General features: G+C 40.1%; 1 protein-coding gene across 4 annotated transcripts in view; it reads left to right on the top strand.

Annotated features, from left to right (window-relative positions):
• The window catches only part of LOC121062421 (kinesin-like protein KIF2A), a 118,497-nt gene that overhangs the window by 54,760 nt on the left and 47,085 nt on the right, over window positions 1-16,652 (top strand). For all 4 annotated transcript variants that reach the window (XM_040542410.1, XM_040542411.1, XM_040542412.1 and 1 more), the window contains exons 3-9: window positions 2,775-2,894; window positions 3,332-3,386; window positions 7,019-7,141; window positions 7,664-7,764; window positions 12,003-12,098; window positions 12,582-12,636; window positions 15,953-16,115. In XM_040542410.1, the coding sequence (XP_040398344.1) occupies window positions 2,775-2,894; window positions 3,332-3,386; window positions 7,019-7,141; window positions 7,664-7,764; window positions 12,003-12,098; window positions 12,582-12,636; window positions 15,953-16,115 (713 nt within the window). The remainder of the gene's footprint in view (window positions 1-2,774; window positions 2,895-3,331; window positions 3,387-7,018; window positions 7,142-7,663; window positions 7,765-12,002; window positions 12,099-12,581; window positions 12,637-15,952; window positions 16,116-16,652) is intronic.

Below are 16,652 nucleotides of genomic sequence, written 5' to 3'. Positions count from 1 at the left end.
AAAAAATAACAGCTATGTCTCTGCAAAGTTTCAAAAAGGAAACACAAGCTTTCTTGTCACCCCAACTGCTGGTGCTGGGCAGGACTTTCAAAGGGAGGGTCCACTCTACACATCATGCAACTGATGCTATGTGGAGTAAGGGTGTCATACCTATCACATAACAGGCTCAAATAGGAAATCTCAGTCACCCAGGAATCTTGGAAGTGATCATGGACTGTCCCGAAGTCAGGGACTTTGGAATATTACTAGAGAAGGAGGTGACGTGTTCTGAAGAGGCCTCACTGTATAGTAAACTAGCAGAAGATGAGAAGCAATATGCCCTGTTCACTGATGGGTCCTGTCATATTGTGGGAAAGCATCATTGGTGGTAGGTTGCTGTATGGAGTCCTACACAAGTTACAGAAACTGCTGAAGGAGAAGGTGAATTGAGCCAATTTGCAGAAGTGAAGGCCATCCAGTTGGCTTTAGATATTGCTGAATGGGAAAAGTAGCCAGTGCTCTCTATATTGATTCATGAATGGCAGCAAATGCCCTGTGGGGGTGGTTACAGCAATGGAAGTAGAGCAACTGGCACTGCAGAGACAAACCCATCTGGGCTGCTGCATTGTGGCAAGATATTGCTGCCCGGGTAGAGAACCTGGTTGTAAAAGTATGCCATGTAGATGCTCACGTACCCAAGAGTCCGGCCACTGAAGACCATCAAAATAACCAGCAGGTCGATCAGGCTGCTAAGATTGAAGTGGCTCAGGTGGACCTGGACTGGCAACATAAAGGTGAATTATTTATAGCCCGATGGGCCCATGACACCTCAGGCCATCAAGGTAGAGATGCAACATACAGATGGGCTCGTGACCGAGGGGTGGACCTGACCATGGACACTATAGCACAGGTTATTCATGATTGTGAAACATGTGCTGCAATCAAGCAAGTCAAGAGGTTAAAGCCTCTTTGGTATGGAGGACGATGGCTGAAATATAAATATGGGGAGGCATGGCAGATTTATTATATCACACTCCCACAAACCCGCATTGGCAAGCGCCATGTGCTTACAATGGTGGAAGCAACCACCGGATGGCTGGAAACATATCCTGTGCCCCATGCCATTGCCCACAACACTATCCTGGGCTTTGAAAAACAAGTCTTATGGCAACACGGCACCCCAGGAACAATTGAGTCAGACAATGGGACTCATGTCCAAAACAACCTCATAGACACTTGGACTAAAGAACATGGTATTGAGTGGGTGTGTCACGTCCCCTATCATGCACCAGCTTCCAGGAAAATCGAGCGCTATAATGGACTGTTAAAGACTATGCTGAGAGCCATGGGTGTTGGAACATTCAAAAATTGGGATACACATTTGGCAAAGGCCACCTGGTTAGTCAACACTGCCAACCAAGCCGGACCTGCCCAATCAAACCTGTTACGTACTGTAGAAGGGGATAAAGTTCCTGTAGTGCACGTAAGAAACATGTTGGGTAAGACAGTCTGGGCTACTCCTGCCTCAGCAAAGACAAACCCATCGGTGGGACTGCTTTTGCTCAGGGACCTGGGTGCATTTGATGGATAATGTGGAACGATGGGGAAGTCCGATGTGTATCTCAAGGGGATTTAATGTTGGGTGAGAATAGCCCATGATTTGAATCATATGAGGTTAATTGATATATGATACTGCATGTCATCACTGCTATGGTTGGTGTATGCCATATTAATAGTATCACAGTAAGAGTCACCCAGATAATGACAAATGAATTTTGATGGAACCAAGCAAATTGCAGTGGTGATAGAACTGGACAAGCGCAACAGTATTGGAACCAGAGCTGGCCTCTTCATGGACCAATCCAACACCATTCATCATCTCTCCTGCCCTGATGGACTGCTATGACAGATGGAACCCAAACTCATGGACTAAACAAAGTCAACGGACATTTTAGAGGGATGACCCATACACCAAGGGAATGATATCTGTGTGTATATATCAGAAGACAGGAAAGGTTGTGGTGATTAATTGGGATGTACTGGAAAGTTTGGGACCCGAGCCTGACATAAATCGTATGCAATAAAGGGTGGGTATTGTCCTGGTTTTGGTTAGGATAGAGTTAATTTTCTTTATAGTGGCTGGTATCTTGCTGTTTTTTTTTATTTAGGAGAAAATTCATATTGAGAACACGCTGATGTTTTAGTTGTTGCAGAGAAGTGCTTACACTAAGCCAAAGACTTTTCAGCTTCTCATACTGCCCTGCCAGCGAGGAGGCTGGGGGTGCACAAAAAGCTGGGAGGGGACAGAACCAGGACAGCTGACCCAAACTGGCCAAAGGGATATTCCATACCATATGACATCAAGTGGAATGATAAAAACTGGAAGAATAAAACTAGGGGATGTGGCTGGGGTTGGGACTGGAGCTACTGTTGTTCAGGGACTTGCTGGGCATCAGTGGCCTGTGGTGAGCTATTGCATTGTGCATCACTTCTTTTATATATATATATATGTATATAATTATTATTTATTTTACTGTTTTTCCTGTCTTATTAAATTGTCTATGTCTCAACCCTTTTTTTTTTGATTTTCTACCCCATCCCACTGGCAGGGAGTGAGCGAAGTGCTCTATGGTCCTCAGTTGCCTGTTGTGTTAAACTATAACATCAGGTTATAGAAATAACCAGTTGTGAGGTAAAAACACTAAATGTATTTATTGTTTATACTCAAACATAACAGCAGAAATTGAGAGGATGAATTTGTTCTTAGACTCATCTTTTTATATTCTTTTAAACAGATTGACCTGGAGAGCATATTTTCACTTAATCCAGATCTTGCACCTGACGATGATACTGAACCTAGTCCAGAGACACCACCACCACCTACTCCATTAGCCAAAGTAAATAGAATTGTGAAGGTTGGTAGTACCTATGTAACACATTCATATTAAACTTACAGGAATCGTATAATTTTGTTATGTTTTAATTTTTAAATCTAATTTTTGTCTGTGGAGCTACTTGATAAATGTGTTCCCCATTCATCATAGGTAAAAAGGGGTTTCTAAAAACTTTCTAAGAACAGGTTTGGCAGGGAGGGAGTTGGGGACTAATATTCATATAACAAAGTATAGTTCATAACAATTCATATAACAAGGTATAGTTCAAGGAAAAATATGTAAAAGAAGGTTGATTTGAAAAAGTACATACAGCAGTCTCCACCCAAGGCTCTTCAAGGAGGGATTTGGAAATAATTACCTCTCTGTATTGCTGATGTTGTGTTAGAAACAGAGGTGGGGCTACATTTTACATTTTCAATAATAAGGTGATCAAATAATGGAGATTTCTTTCTTTATAGAGTCGACGAACTGTGGCACCTATTAAGAATGATACCTCTGCTAGAGATAACAGAGGTAAATGTTATATCTTTCCATTTCAAGGAAGCAAATATATGGGAACATTGTAACCTCCTGCTCATCTAAAATTCTTTAATAAAACTGCATTTCTAATTCAGTATGTACGCATGTGACGTAGAAGGCACGGTACATCATTCCTAGAATTACTTCTATATATGTATTTAGGAATGGATACTGTATGAATATTATTTATGTGCAAGTTTAAGCAATATAGCATTAGGAAATTTGTGAATTTGTGAATGAACTGAAGGTACAAAAATTTGAAGTTAATTATCCTACAATAAATGATGCGTGGACTTTTTCAAATTAAAACATCCTCAGTTTGCTTTAGCTTGAGTGTTTCAATATACTATAAGTAGTGCACTTAGAATTCTTACTCTTTCAATTTTTAAGCTTAATTTTCTAACAGTCTGTCTGTAAACATTAATTCAAAGACCATTTAAACCCTACACGTTATTTCCCTACAGAAAAATCTATAAAAAATGTGGAATTATCACAGGAGGATAGGTGAAATGAAGTATGTATTAGATGACTACAGATGTAATGCATCTATAATATGAGAAGGAATAGTTATTGCTTAATGTTTTCATTTTCTCTCCTGTACTGAGCATAATTATCTTGTGTTGGTGATGGCAATGATTCTTTCAGACATTAATCTAGTACCATTTGTGGTGGTTTTACTCAGGTGGGCAGCCGAGTTCCACCACGGCCTCTCTCACTCACCCTCCTCAAAGGGAAAGGGGGAGAAAATATGACGCAAAGGGCTCAAGGGTTGAGATAAGGACGGGGAGATCGTTCAACAATTATCGTGATGGGCAAAAAGACTCAGAGTAGGGAGATAGTAAGATTTATTTCCTATTACTAACAAGCTAGAGAAGCAAGAAACAAAGGAAAGACACCAAAAACGCCTTCCCCCCATCCACCCTCTTCCACCTCCTCCCCTGAGTGGCGCAGGGGAACAGGGGAATGGGGGTTATGGTCAGTCTATAGTGCTTCTTCTCTGCCGCTCCTTCTCGGTCACTCTCTTCCCCTGCTCCAACATGGGGTCCCTCCCACGGGATGCCGTCCTTACCGAGCTGATCCTGCGTGGGCTTCCCACAGGCAGCAGCTCTTCAATAACTGCCCCAGATATGGGTCCGTACCACGGGGTCCATCCCTCAGGAGCAAACTGCTCCAACCTGGGTCCCCCACGGGCAGCAGCTCCTGCCAGGTCACCTGCTCCTACGTGGGCTCCTCTCCACGGGCTACAGGTCTGGCCTGGAATCTGCTCCAGCGGGGGTCCTCCACAGGCCGCAGCCTCCATCAGTGTAGGTCGACCTGCTCCACCATGGTCTCCTCCACGGGCTGCAGCGTGGAACCCTGCTCCACCGTGGTACTCCATGGGCTGCAGGGGGACAGCCTGCTTCACCATGGTCCTCACCACAGGCCGCAGGGGACTTCTGCTCCGGCACCTGGAGCACCTCTCCCCCTCCTTCTTCACTGACCTTGGCATCTGCAAGGCTGTTTGTCACTCTTTCCACTCTCCCAGCTGCTATGTAGCAGCATTTTTTTCCTCTTTCTTAAATATGCTCTCACAGAGGCGCAAAGAACATCGCTTATTGGCTTGGCTCTAGCCAGCGGCGGGGCCCTTACCTAACATGGGGCAGCTTCTAGATTCTTCTCACAGAAGCCACCCCTATGGCCCCCTGCTACCAAAACCTTGCCACGTAAACCCACTACACCATTAATTCAAACTAGATTCCATTCCGTCTCTTTAAACTTTGAAAAACAAGTGGTTTTGCATATTTTTGCAAGTGTTCAGACTCTCTTCTGGTGGACGATTGGGATCCCTTTCTCCCTTTTGCCATTTTCCTCTGAGGGTGCTAAACAAATTAGAAATCTCACAAAGAGGGAATAACTTTTTAATTTTTTTTTTCAAACTAATATGGTCTCAATTTGAGACATTTTATTGATGGGCTATCCTCACATCTATACAAGTTTTTAGAGGCCTCACCTCAAGTACTGTGTGCAGTTTTAGGTGCCACAGTATAAGAAAGACATAAAACTATTAGAGAGTGTCCAAAAGAGGACTGCAAAGACGGTGAAGGGTGTAGAGGGGAAGATGTATGAGAAACAGCTGAAGTCACTTGGTTTGTTCAGCTTAGAGAAGAGGAAACTGAGGGAAGACCTCATCGTGAAATACAGCTTCTTCACGAGGGGGAGCGGTGGTGCAGGCACGAGGAGGGAGCGACAGGACCCAGCGGAATGGCATGAAGCTGTGACAGGGGAGGTTCAGGCTGGATGTTAGGAAAAGGTTCTTCAGTGAGAGGGTGGTTGGGCACTGGAACAGACTCCCCAGGGCAGTGGTCATGTCACCAAGCCTGTCGGAGTTCAAGAAGTGTTTGAACAACACTGTCAGACATATGGTTTGATTTTTAGGTGGTCCTGTGTGGAGCCAGGAGTTGGACTCTATAATCCTTGTGGGTCCCTTCCAACTCGGGATATTCTATCATTCTACGTCATTTGTAGTAAATGGTCCATTTCGTATGGATTAACCTTGTAACTTGCTTTTTAATAGGTACTATGCATCTTACTGTTCACAACCTACCTAAGGATTAGTTCTTTGTTCATCTTGCAATTAAGCTTTTCTCAGCATACAGTCTTGTTTAGTGGAGTTAATTCATGCTATAAAGTAGATCTCCTATGATGTTTGGGACTGGTCTGGGAATTTGTCTTGTCTATCCCATTTGATACCTGTTTCCATAGTTGTCTCCATGTTATACATTGTACTGGCCTTTGGAATGTCATCTCTAAGCTATTAATCAAAGCTGTTACCTTCACTTTCATGCTTTTCTGTCAGACCTCATTAGTAGCACGTACAAGAAACTGGCCAGCTGAAGCAGAGGTGCTTGAAGCAACTCTTTGAAAAAACAACTTAAAATATTCAACTCTACCAGAGAGGCTTGCATGCTCACTACTCCCGCTGCATTCACTGGGAACAGATATCACTCTGCATTTTTAGAAATTAGCATCCCTATCACATAGGGAATCCATGCATAAATTTAGGTAGACATATCAATTGTATCCATATCCCTTTTAATATGGTGTCAAAAAGGTTTGATTTTTCACTTGTAGATTGAGCTGCAGTTGGCTGCCTTTCATTTCTATCCCTCTATTCCTCCAGATATTGTAGGCCTCCAGATATTTTATTGTGTGGGACAATTTTCTAATTTCTAGAGACTGTGAAACAGCAGGGTCATTTTCTTGCTGTGTTTTTGGGCATAATCGCAATATAAATAAAATTGCAGCACTTAAGGACTGCATATTTCCGAGTACATACTTCATTCTATGTACATAATAAGTTGTACTAATTCTGTAGTAGAGTATTTAAAAATATGCATGGGCAGCATTGGTATTTCATGTTGTGTTGGTATATAACACTAGGATAAAAAAAGGCTGCATACAAATGTCTTTAATGACATTTGACTTTCCATCTATATGATAAATAACTTTCCATATATATGGTCCCCCCTGGCCCCACAAAATTGTTGTGTCTCACAATGGTCCTTGTTTTATCTTGTCATACTAAAACACTTCAAAACTGGATAGAAATGTTATTTCTAGATCAGCTTTGTGCTTTTCATCTGCAGTGGTTGGTTCTGCACGTGCACGGCCCACTCAGCTTCCAGAACAGTCTTCCTCCTCACAACAGAATGGTAGTGTTCCAGATATATCTCCAGTTCAAGCTGCAAAAAAGGACTTTGGACCCCCTTGTATGTAAACCATGTGTCAAAGATCCTTTCATTCTTGGCATTACATGTACATTCTCTTGGATTATGTTGTTTTCCATAAATGACAAATGGTCTATATACACAATTGTCTGTAGGCTTCCATACAAAGCTTTTTCAGAGCACTGGCGCACTAGTATTTATAATTTGTTTTTCCTTTATATTTTTTTAAACCATGAATGTGTTTTGTTTTAAATTGCCTGGGCTTTCTTTTAAAACAAACCAAGAGTTCACATATATCTGTTCAAGTGTTTTTTGAGGGTCACTGTCCTTATATTTTTGGTTGTGTAATTATTGTCCCAATCCCGTGATTTAATTCATTTATTCTATAAATTTTAGAAATGAAATTGCTGTAATTATTTTGTACTAATACTGATTTGCTTGAATATATAATTGATATAAATGCATTCTAATTATTGATAAATTAATATAATTGAAGTGTAGTGTTAATACTAAATCCATGCATGCAACACAGAAAATATTTTAAATCATATAATTTTCTCTAAGCACGTAGAAAATCTAATTGTGTAAAAGAAGTTGAAAAATTGCAAGAGAAACGTGAAAAAAGAAGATTACAACAGCAGGAACTTAGAGAAAAAAGAGCTCAGGTCAGTATTTTGTGCTTAGATGGTGTTTTTTTCATTCTTAAATACTTTTTATGAACTGATAAACTTGAAATTAAATGTTTTCATCCTGCATACAAGTTTGACAAATATATTTGGTGCATAGTTGCACTTCTCTGATAACAATTAGATGTTTTTCCCCCTCTTTTGCTTTCTACAGAAATAATTACTTATCTTTCCATGTGTTATTTCAAAATCAAGTGCTGCTGATGGCTATTTCTCAGTGAAAACATATTGATTTAAAAATAATCAAGCCTTTGGCTTTTAGATAGGGCTTTTATTCTACAGGAGATATTTCAACATTATAAATTGTTCTTTATGATCTTTGATGCTTTGTAGGAGATGTATTTGAGGTTAAAAAAAAACACTGTTCAAACTTGAAATCTGTTATGAATTTATAGTTTAGCTTCGCATCATGCAGGCAGCTTGGCAGTGAGTTGTTGGAAACTTTTGTGAAAGAAATGAAGCTGCTAATCCTGTGAGAAAAAGATCTCTTGATATTAAATTAGTTTCTGTCACAAAAAGCTTTAGCAAAACTAGTAGTATGATCTCGTTGCAAGCTTGCATGTATGTTAGTCTCTTTAAAGAGACGCTACCAATGCACAACTGACTTGAGAAGTACCACCACTGAGTAAATAATTCAGCCAATTTACTTCATGCTTTAATGATGTTTCTAAGCTGACCTAAAATGACCTATGTTGAATTCATGTTCTCAAATTTAAACAAATGCAAAACATTAATATGTCTTTAAGTGTGAGGGGAAAAAAAAGGTTTATATCTTAAAGATTCTTTGATATGGTACTATACCTAAAGTTTTCTCTTCAGCACTTCTGTGAAGACTCCCTTTTCACCTGAGTCTTAAACTTCTGCATGAGAAGGTTCTGGTTGTCTTGATGACCTCTACCTCTGCTTTCTGGTGCTTTGTGTAGTCTGTTGTGAAATGCAGCAATAATTAGGCAACTGTCTTCTAGTGGACAAAACCTTTAAATAGAGAAGAACATTAGGCAAATACTTTTTCCATAATAAGCAGCTCAATTTTAGAGGTAACATTTCATCAGTAATTCATTTTGTATGGACTTACTGTAAGTAGTTTTAATTTCACTGTAGTTAGGATTAAGAACTTGAAGGTGCAGTCAAATTCTGATTAGCAGGGTGTGGTGTTTTTACCCTGCTGGGCAGCTGAACTCCACCACAACCACTCTCACACTCCCCCTTCTCAAAGGGAAAGGGGGAGAAAATATGATGAAAAGGGCTCAAGGGTTGAGAGAAGGACAGGGATATCACCCACCAATTATCGTCATGGGCAAAACAGACTTGGCATAGGGAGATTAATGTAATTTATTGCCTATCACTAGCTGACTAGAACAGTGAGAAACTAAAAGCAAACTAAAAAAACCTTATCCCCATCCACCCGCTTCTACGTCCTCCCCCCAAGCAGCTCAGGGGAACAGGCAATGGGGATTATGGTCAGTCCATAATGCTTTATCTCAGCCACTTCTTCATGGTCACTCTCTTCCCCTGCTCCAATGTGGGGGTCTCTCCCATGGGACGCAGCCCTTCCTGAACTGATCCTACATGGGCTTCCCCTGGGCAGCAGCTCTTCAAGAACTGCTCCAAATATGGGTCTGTACCACAAGGACCAACTTTTAGGAGCAAACTGCTCCAACATGGGTCCCCCACAGACCACAGGGGCACCTGGAGCACCTCCTCCCCCTACTTTCTGCACTGACCTTGGTGTCTGCAGGGCTGTTTCTCACTCCTCACTCTCCCAGCTGCTGTTGCATTGCATTTTTTTTCCCTTTTTAAAATATGCTCTCACAGAGGCGCAAACACCGTTGCTCAGGTTGTCCTGAAATGGTGTAAAAACTCTCAGGAAAGACATTTGAATTATTCTGCAGCCTGCCCAGCCCAGTAGCTCTGGCTTAGCAATGCTTAGGGAGGCTCCATGCGTGAGCTCTTACATCTCTTTTCGCTATGGTACTTGTGGTTCCAGATTTACGGACAGGAGGGCTTGTGAGCCTGGATGTAGCATATTATATATCCTTGGGATTGCTTCTGCTTTTAGGGGCATCTGGGAGTACTGGAAAAGTTTCCAATGCATTCAAGTCACCATAGGAGTTAACTTAGGACCAGTAGTAGGATCAGCCTCCTTTAACCAATTCAGATCCGTTTAGAGCAGCTGGAGTACCTGCACTGTGCTCTGCAGCATTTTCTATCTGTATAATAGAGTCTATCCATTTGTTTGTTGGACTGCCTTATGTCAGATTAAGAAGCATTGACTGTAATGTATTGTCCTGGTTTCGGCTAGGATAGAGTTAATTTTCCTCCTAGTAGCTGGTAGGGTGCTGTGTTTGGGATTTAGGATGAGAATGTTGATATCACGCTGATGTTTTAATTGTTGCAGAGCAGTGCTTACACTAAGCCAAGGACTTTTCGTCTTCTCGCTCTGTCCTGCCAGTGGGCAGTCTGGGGGTGCAGCAGGAGCTGGGAGGGGACAGACCCAGGAGAGCTGACCCAAACTGGCCAAAGGGGTATTCCATACCATCTGACGTCATACTGAACAATTAATATGGGATGGCTGGCCGGGGTGGGGGGAGCAGCTGCTCAGGGATGGGCTGGACATCGGTCAGCAGGTGGTGAGCAATTGCATTGTGCATCACCTTTTTTTGTACACATTATTATTAGTAGTACTATTATCATTATTATTATTGTCCTTTATTTTCTGTCCTAATAAACTGTCTTTCTCTCAACCCACAGGCTTTCATTTCTTTCTGATTCTCTTCCCCCATCCCAGAGAGGGAGGGGGGAGGGGGAGAGAAGGGCTGTGTAGTGCTTAGCTGCCAGCCGGGTTAAACCAAAACATGTATTATTGTTGTGCATTTGTTTGGTAGTGTTTATTTCGTGTGAAGATTCTGACAAAAGGTGGGAGTCATTTCTCTTCCTTACAAGTGTGTAGTGAGTCCTTGTGGTGGTTTTGCTCGGGTGGGCAGCCATGTTCCACCATGGCCACTCTCTCACTCTCCCTCCTCAAAGGGGAAGGGGGAGAAAATACAATGCAAAGGGCTCAAGGGTTGAGATAAGGGCGGGGAGATCGTTCAACAGTTATCGTGACGGGCAAAACAGGCTCAGAGTAGGGAGACAGTAAGATTTATTGCCTATTACTAACAAGCTAGAGAAGTGAGAAACAAAGGAAAGAAACCAAAAGCACCTTCCCCCCCCATCCACCCTCTTCCACCTCTTCCCCCCAAGTGGCGCAGGGGAACAGGGGAATGGGGGTTGTAGTCAGTCTATAGCACTTAGTCTCCGCTGCTCCTTCTCGATCACTCTCTTCCCCTGCTTGAACGTGGGGTCCCTCCCACGGGATACAGTCCTTCCTGAACTGATCCGGCATGGGCTTCCCACAGGCAGCAGCTCTTCAAGAACTGCTCCAGATATGGGTCCGTACCAAGGGGTCCATCTGTCTGGAGCACACTGCTCTGGTCCAGGTCCCCCACGGGCAGCAGCTCCTGCCAGGTCACCTGCTCCTGCGTGGTCTCCTTTCCACAGGCTACAGGTCTGGCTACAGGTCTGGCCTGGAATCTGCTCCAGCGGGGGTCCTCCACAGGCCGCAGCCTCCTTCAGTGCAGGCTGCACAGGCTGCAGCTTGGAACCCTGCTCCACTGTGGTACACCATGGGCTGCAGGGAGACAACCTGTTCCACTATGGTCCTCACCACAGGCCGCAGGGGACTTCTGCTCTGGCGCCTGGAGCACCTCTCCCCCTCCTTCTTCACTGACCTTGGCACTTGCAAGGCTGTTTCTCACTACTCTCTCTCTCCCAGCTGCTGTTCCCCAGCAGGTTTTTTTCCTTGTCTTAAATATGCTCTCAGAGAGGCGCAAACAACATCGCTTATTGGCCTGGCTCTGGCCAGCAGTGGGGCCCTTACCTAACGTGGGGCAGCTTTTGGATTCTTCTCACAGAAGACACCCCTATGGCGCCCCTGCTACCAAAACCTTGCCGCGTAAACCCACTACATTGCTTAATTTAAAAGTATTTTCTATTATATGGCAACCAAAAATTTTAAATAGAAGTTATATAATTGCTTTTCTTTATGATCAGTAGATTAGCTTCATCAGAACATCAGTTAATGTATATTTTATTTTTCTTTTAAGTAAATTTAGAAGGCATTGAAATTAGTCCATTTTAGGTAAAAATGTAAGAAATTTTGTTGCTTACTTCCCTAGGATGTTGATGCTACAAACCCAAATTATGAAATTATGTGTATGATAAGAGATTTCAGGGGAAGTTTGGATTATAGACCACTGACAACTGCCGATCCTGTAAGTACCCCAGGCTATGTGGAAATTTTTTGTCTGTATGTTTTTCTGTGTTTTTATTTTTTTTTCAATGTATGAATATACTTCTGCCTGTAAACATAAAAAATAAGTAGCTTAGTGTATATTAGTATTCTTTATAGCATGGGTTTATTTTTTCAGAATCCTTAAATGATGTTATCAGACCATTTCCATCAGTGGTGTATCCACCCTGTTACAGCTTGATTTGCTTACTGTGTTGCAAGATGTACCATGTACTCTACAGGATCAGATCACTATCTACAGGGAGTTTGGTTATTCTTAATGTATGGTTCTCCCTTTCAGTTTCTTGGTTATTGTGCAAACACAGGGGGCTTTTGTACATTCAGATGACTCCTGAATTGGAAATTTCTTCATTTAAATGATTAGTTAATTAATTCAAAAATAGAGGTAAAATATCCTGTAACTGGAACTGAGGTATAGTTCACTGAAAGATTCTTTCCTTTATAGATTGATGTGCACAGGATATGTGTTTGTGTACGAAAACGACCACTCAATAAAAAAGGTATGACTGCTTAAGATTTTCCAGAATTCTTTCTCTGAAAAGCTGCTTCTGATAGTAATATTATTTGTATTGAAGAGATCTAGAATTACTGATCAACGACGAAACTCTGTTATACTAGACAATATGTATGAGGGACACATACAATTCATAGATTTATCATAACCTGGATAAAGACAGGGAGAAAAGTAGTTTAACTGTCACTATTAGGATCATCATTCTTTTAAACTATCTTTTAAGTAATCTCCTGATCGGTGAGCTACCCAATGAAAGTTTGTCTACACATTTTTTTATACACGTATTTTTTTATATATTTTCAAGTGGTCTTGAATCAGATGTTAAGGGAAAAATTCAGGTGGTGCCTAAATGTTGGTGTCCTGTGAGATGTTAGGTACCCAAGGGTATTCAAGACATCCTATGGCTAGTGGATTACAGACAAACTGGAGACTTGCATCTCCTGGAACTGCAGCTCAGGGCTGGGCTAGATACCCTAGAGCATATGAAATGGCACTAAACACCTCTTTTTAGGTACTGGAATCACTCCCTAGTGATGTTTTTGATATATGAGTAGTATTACAACTTACTTCTTACTGCCTGTTCATTAGGCTGGAGTCTGTATTCCAAAAAACCTTTAGGTTTTCAACTCCAGTTAAATCCCAGTCTTTCCATGAAGTTCTTTACTTCAGTGGGAAATTAAGAACGGCAAATGTTTGGAAAAATAATTGGAACCTATCTGAATTCAGCACTAATTTAAGCTGATTTTCATCTTGAAAGTTGTTTCTTTCCTTCTATTTTTGTTATATATATTTTTTTTGTTATATTCTGTTTAGCTAAAGGACTCAAAGAGCATCACTCTGGCTCTGAAACAACATGGGATACATTTAGAATTTTTGAAATGTCAGAACTACATATTGAGGATTATCTGGAGCAAGCATATCCAGAGATATACAGGAGAATTGTATAGGAAAGGGAAAACATATGCTGTGTCAGTATATTGTTAGTTTTCTTTTCTGTTACTTTGCTTTCCTTCCATGTTGCTGCTGCTTCTACGTTATTTTTTACTTTAATTTTTGTTTTTTTTTAGTTTCCCGTATTTTTTCTTTTATTGATCTGAAAGGAATGCATAATCTCAAAAATTGGTTAACTGGAACTATTTTGCACAACTTGTGTAATAAGGGCATTCAACACACAAATCTGGTAGCAGTTCAATTTCTGTTTTAGCATTGGAAGTTATCTGTAATAAAATATGACTTAGAAATCTGATACATTTGGGGAAGAATATTACCTTCTACCTGCACAGAAGGTGGACAAAGTGAAATTATAGTAAATGAGAGCAAGATGTCATGAAGCATAAGTTGGAATACAGAAATGGGATTTGATTCTATGCAAGTTGCATACCTTGGGTATTAGTGGTTAGGAGCTATTAAGAAAATATTTCTGAGGAGTTTGTAGGAAGATGAGCATCTGAGTAAAAATGGGGTTGGCACTAAAGTTATTTTGTATTTTTAAGAATAAGATATAATAAAAAGGTATTAATGAAATAATCTGTGCTGGGGAGGAACCGTGAAGATAATCCAGTACCCCCAAGATACAATTTTCTGAAAACGTACTTTATTTCTGAGAATTCATAAGAAGCAGTATGCCACATTTTAAAATTGAAGTGTATGAAAGAATCAAAGATATTAGTGTGTAACCCTCCGAAGGGGGGGGGGGGGGGGTTGTTTCCTTTATTATTGCAATAATAACGTCAGAATATTACCTTTCCTTCTTCATGTTCTGTATTTTGAAATTCTGTAAGGTGTTCAAATCATTTAATAGAAATCAAGTGTAGAAATCAATTTCTGTCAGTCTCACGCACATGCAAAATTATCACCAAAGACTTCAGGTGTTCTCAGCACCAATCATTTTGTGGATTGATTTTGCAGGAAGTAGGGCTTCAGATTGATATTTTAAGATTTTATTTCAGTGGCATATATTTAGAATTGGGAAATGTATGGTGGGTTTCAGAAACACTATTCCAAATTTTCATCAGCAAGTAATACAGGTTGTTATAAAAAATAGCTGGGAGCAGGTAAATGTCTTATTCCAAACAATTTTTTAAGAAATATCAGCTTTTGACTGCTTTAACTAAAAAGCTTTTTCTGTAAATAAGTTACTTTCATATATTCCTTTTCACCACTGTTCTTTATTTCTTCTCTGTGATTATTGCAGAATAATTGCATTTTATTTTATTGCAGTGCAGTTGAAATTTTGATTATATTGTGACTTGAATGCATACTGGTGTTGGTGTGTAACGTCATACAATGGTAACCATTGTACTGTTTGATCAGTGTGTTAACTGATGAAAAGATTTCTATCTGACTGTGTAAAGGTACATCTAATTCTTGAACTGCATGGCTTAAGAAATTTTGCATATAAATTCAAGTAGGACACATTAGTGATCTTGATTGTACACACAAAGGATCTTTATTTTTGTGCATATCATGGATCGCTGGGTTCTCTGTATTCTGCTGACTCATATCTCCTACAACAATTAGCCATAAATTGTAGTGCTGTGTAGTAATTATAACCTGGGAACTCTCAACTGAAATTGCTTCTAGATGGCTTTTGTTCTTTCCCAGTGATAGGAAGCATCATTAGCATTTTCAGCTTTTTCTGCTTACAAGATAATTTTTAGAAAGGATTTTACTGTAGAAAAATTCTATATTAAAGACTTGCACATTAGATTCCAGAAGGAATATACAAATGGAAATCTCTATGTGGAATGAAAGCAGTATTTTCCTTTTTGGAAACTGTGAAAGTATTATTATAACTTTAGGATTTAAGGAAAATAAAAAGATAAAATTTTAAAATAAAGAAAATTCTTCTAAGGATGTTAATTTATTTGTTTTTTAAGTTGAACAGTCCAAGCGGTAGTAGACTGCAGTGTCCAGTTTCTCCAGTAGAGAAGTTATTTATAATAACTCACAGGATATGGCAGTAATCTATAAAAGAGTTTATAAGCCCCAGGAAAAGAAATCCATGGAAAGTGTAATTATAGAATGCATAGCAAGCTAAAATAAATGATCTTTGGTTTTCTAATCAACTTTGTAACATCTCTCTTTAATTTCTAGCGGTTGGTAGAATAGGATGATTAGACTTCCAAAGTGAAATCTGTTACTTAGTAGATTATTAACTAGGTATCAGAAGCCCAAGTTCATTGCACTGTTGTTACTTGGAGGAGCTGTGTTATCTGAGATGTTATAGGAGTGTAAACAATGAAAAAAAAATTAAAAAGATGTGTTTCTAGATAAATATATATATTTCACTTATTTTATAGAAACTTTAACGAAAGACCTTGATGTAATAACAATTCCTAGTAAAGATGTTGTGATGGTACATGAGCCAAAACAAAAGGTGGATTTAACAAGGTACCTAGAAAACCAAACTTTTCGTTTTGATTATGCCTTTGATGACACGGCTCCTAATGAAATGGTTTACAGGTATGTGTATATGCTTTTTTTTCTTGGCAAATCTTTTTTCTCATTTATCTCCCATGTCAGTAACTGTGGGCTTCCCTCGGTCGTAGACTTGACCCCTATTTTCTGTTTTCAGATATATATATATTGCTACCTCCATTTTTTTGCTGTATACTTATATTTTAACTGTGTTTATCCTGAATTTTTAATCTGCAATGTCATCTCCACCTCTGTTGAACTCAGTCCTGCTCTCGGTCCTTCTCTAAGCCCTGCCATGCCAGACTCGTGTATTGCCTGCCTTCTCAGACTGAATATTTGGAAAACTATATTGCCACTCCATCTGCCACAGCATTATTTTCTTATTGATTAGTATGTACGCAGCACATGGGGCATGCTTTTGGTCTTCAGGAAACTTGGATATCCAAATAGCTTGCAGTTTGGATATAAAATAATTAACTGATGGAAATAAATCAAAAAAGGTTGGAGAAAAGTACCAAAAAAAAAGAGCAATATTTTTTCATATTGCTAAGATTCCTGAGCTAATTTGTTTGTTGCAAGAAA

This window comes from Cygnus olor, chromosome W (assembly GCF_009769625.2).
Source record: "Cygnus olor isolate bCygOlo1 chromosome W, bCygOlo1.pri.v2, whole genome shotgun sequence".
Lineage (NCBI taxonomy): Eukaryota > Metazoa > Chordata > Aves > Anseriformes > Anatidae > Cygnus > Cygnus olor.
Note: the sequence above shows the minus strand (reverse complement) of the source record. Positions and strands in the feature narration are given on the sequence as shown.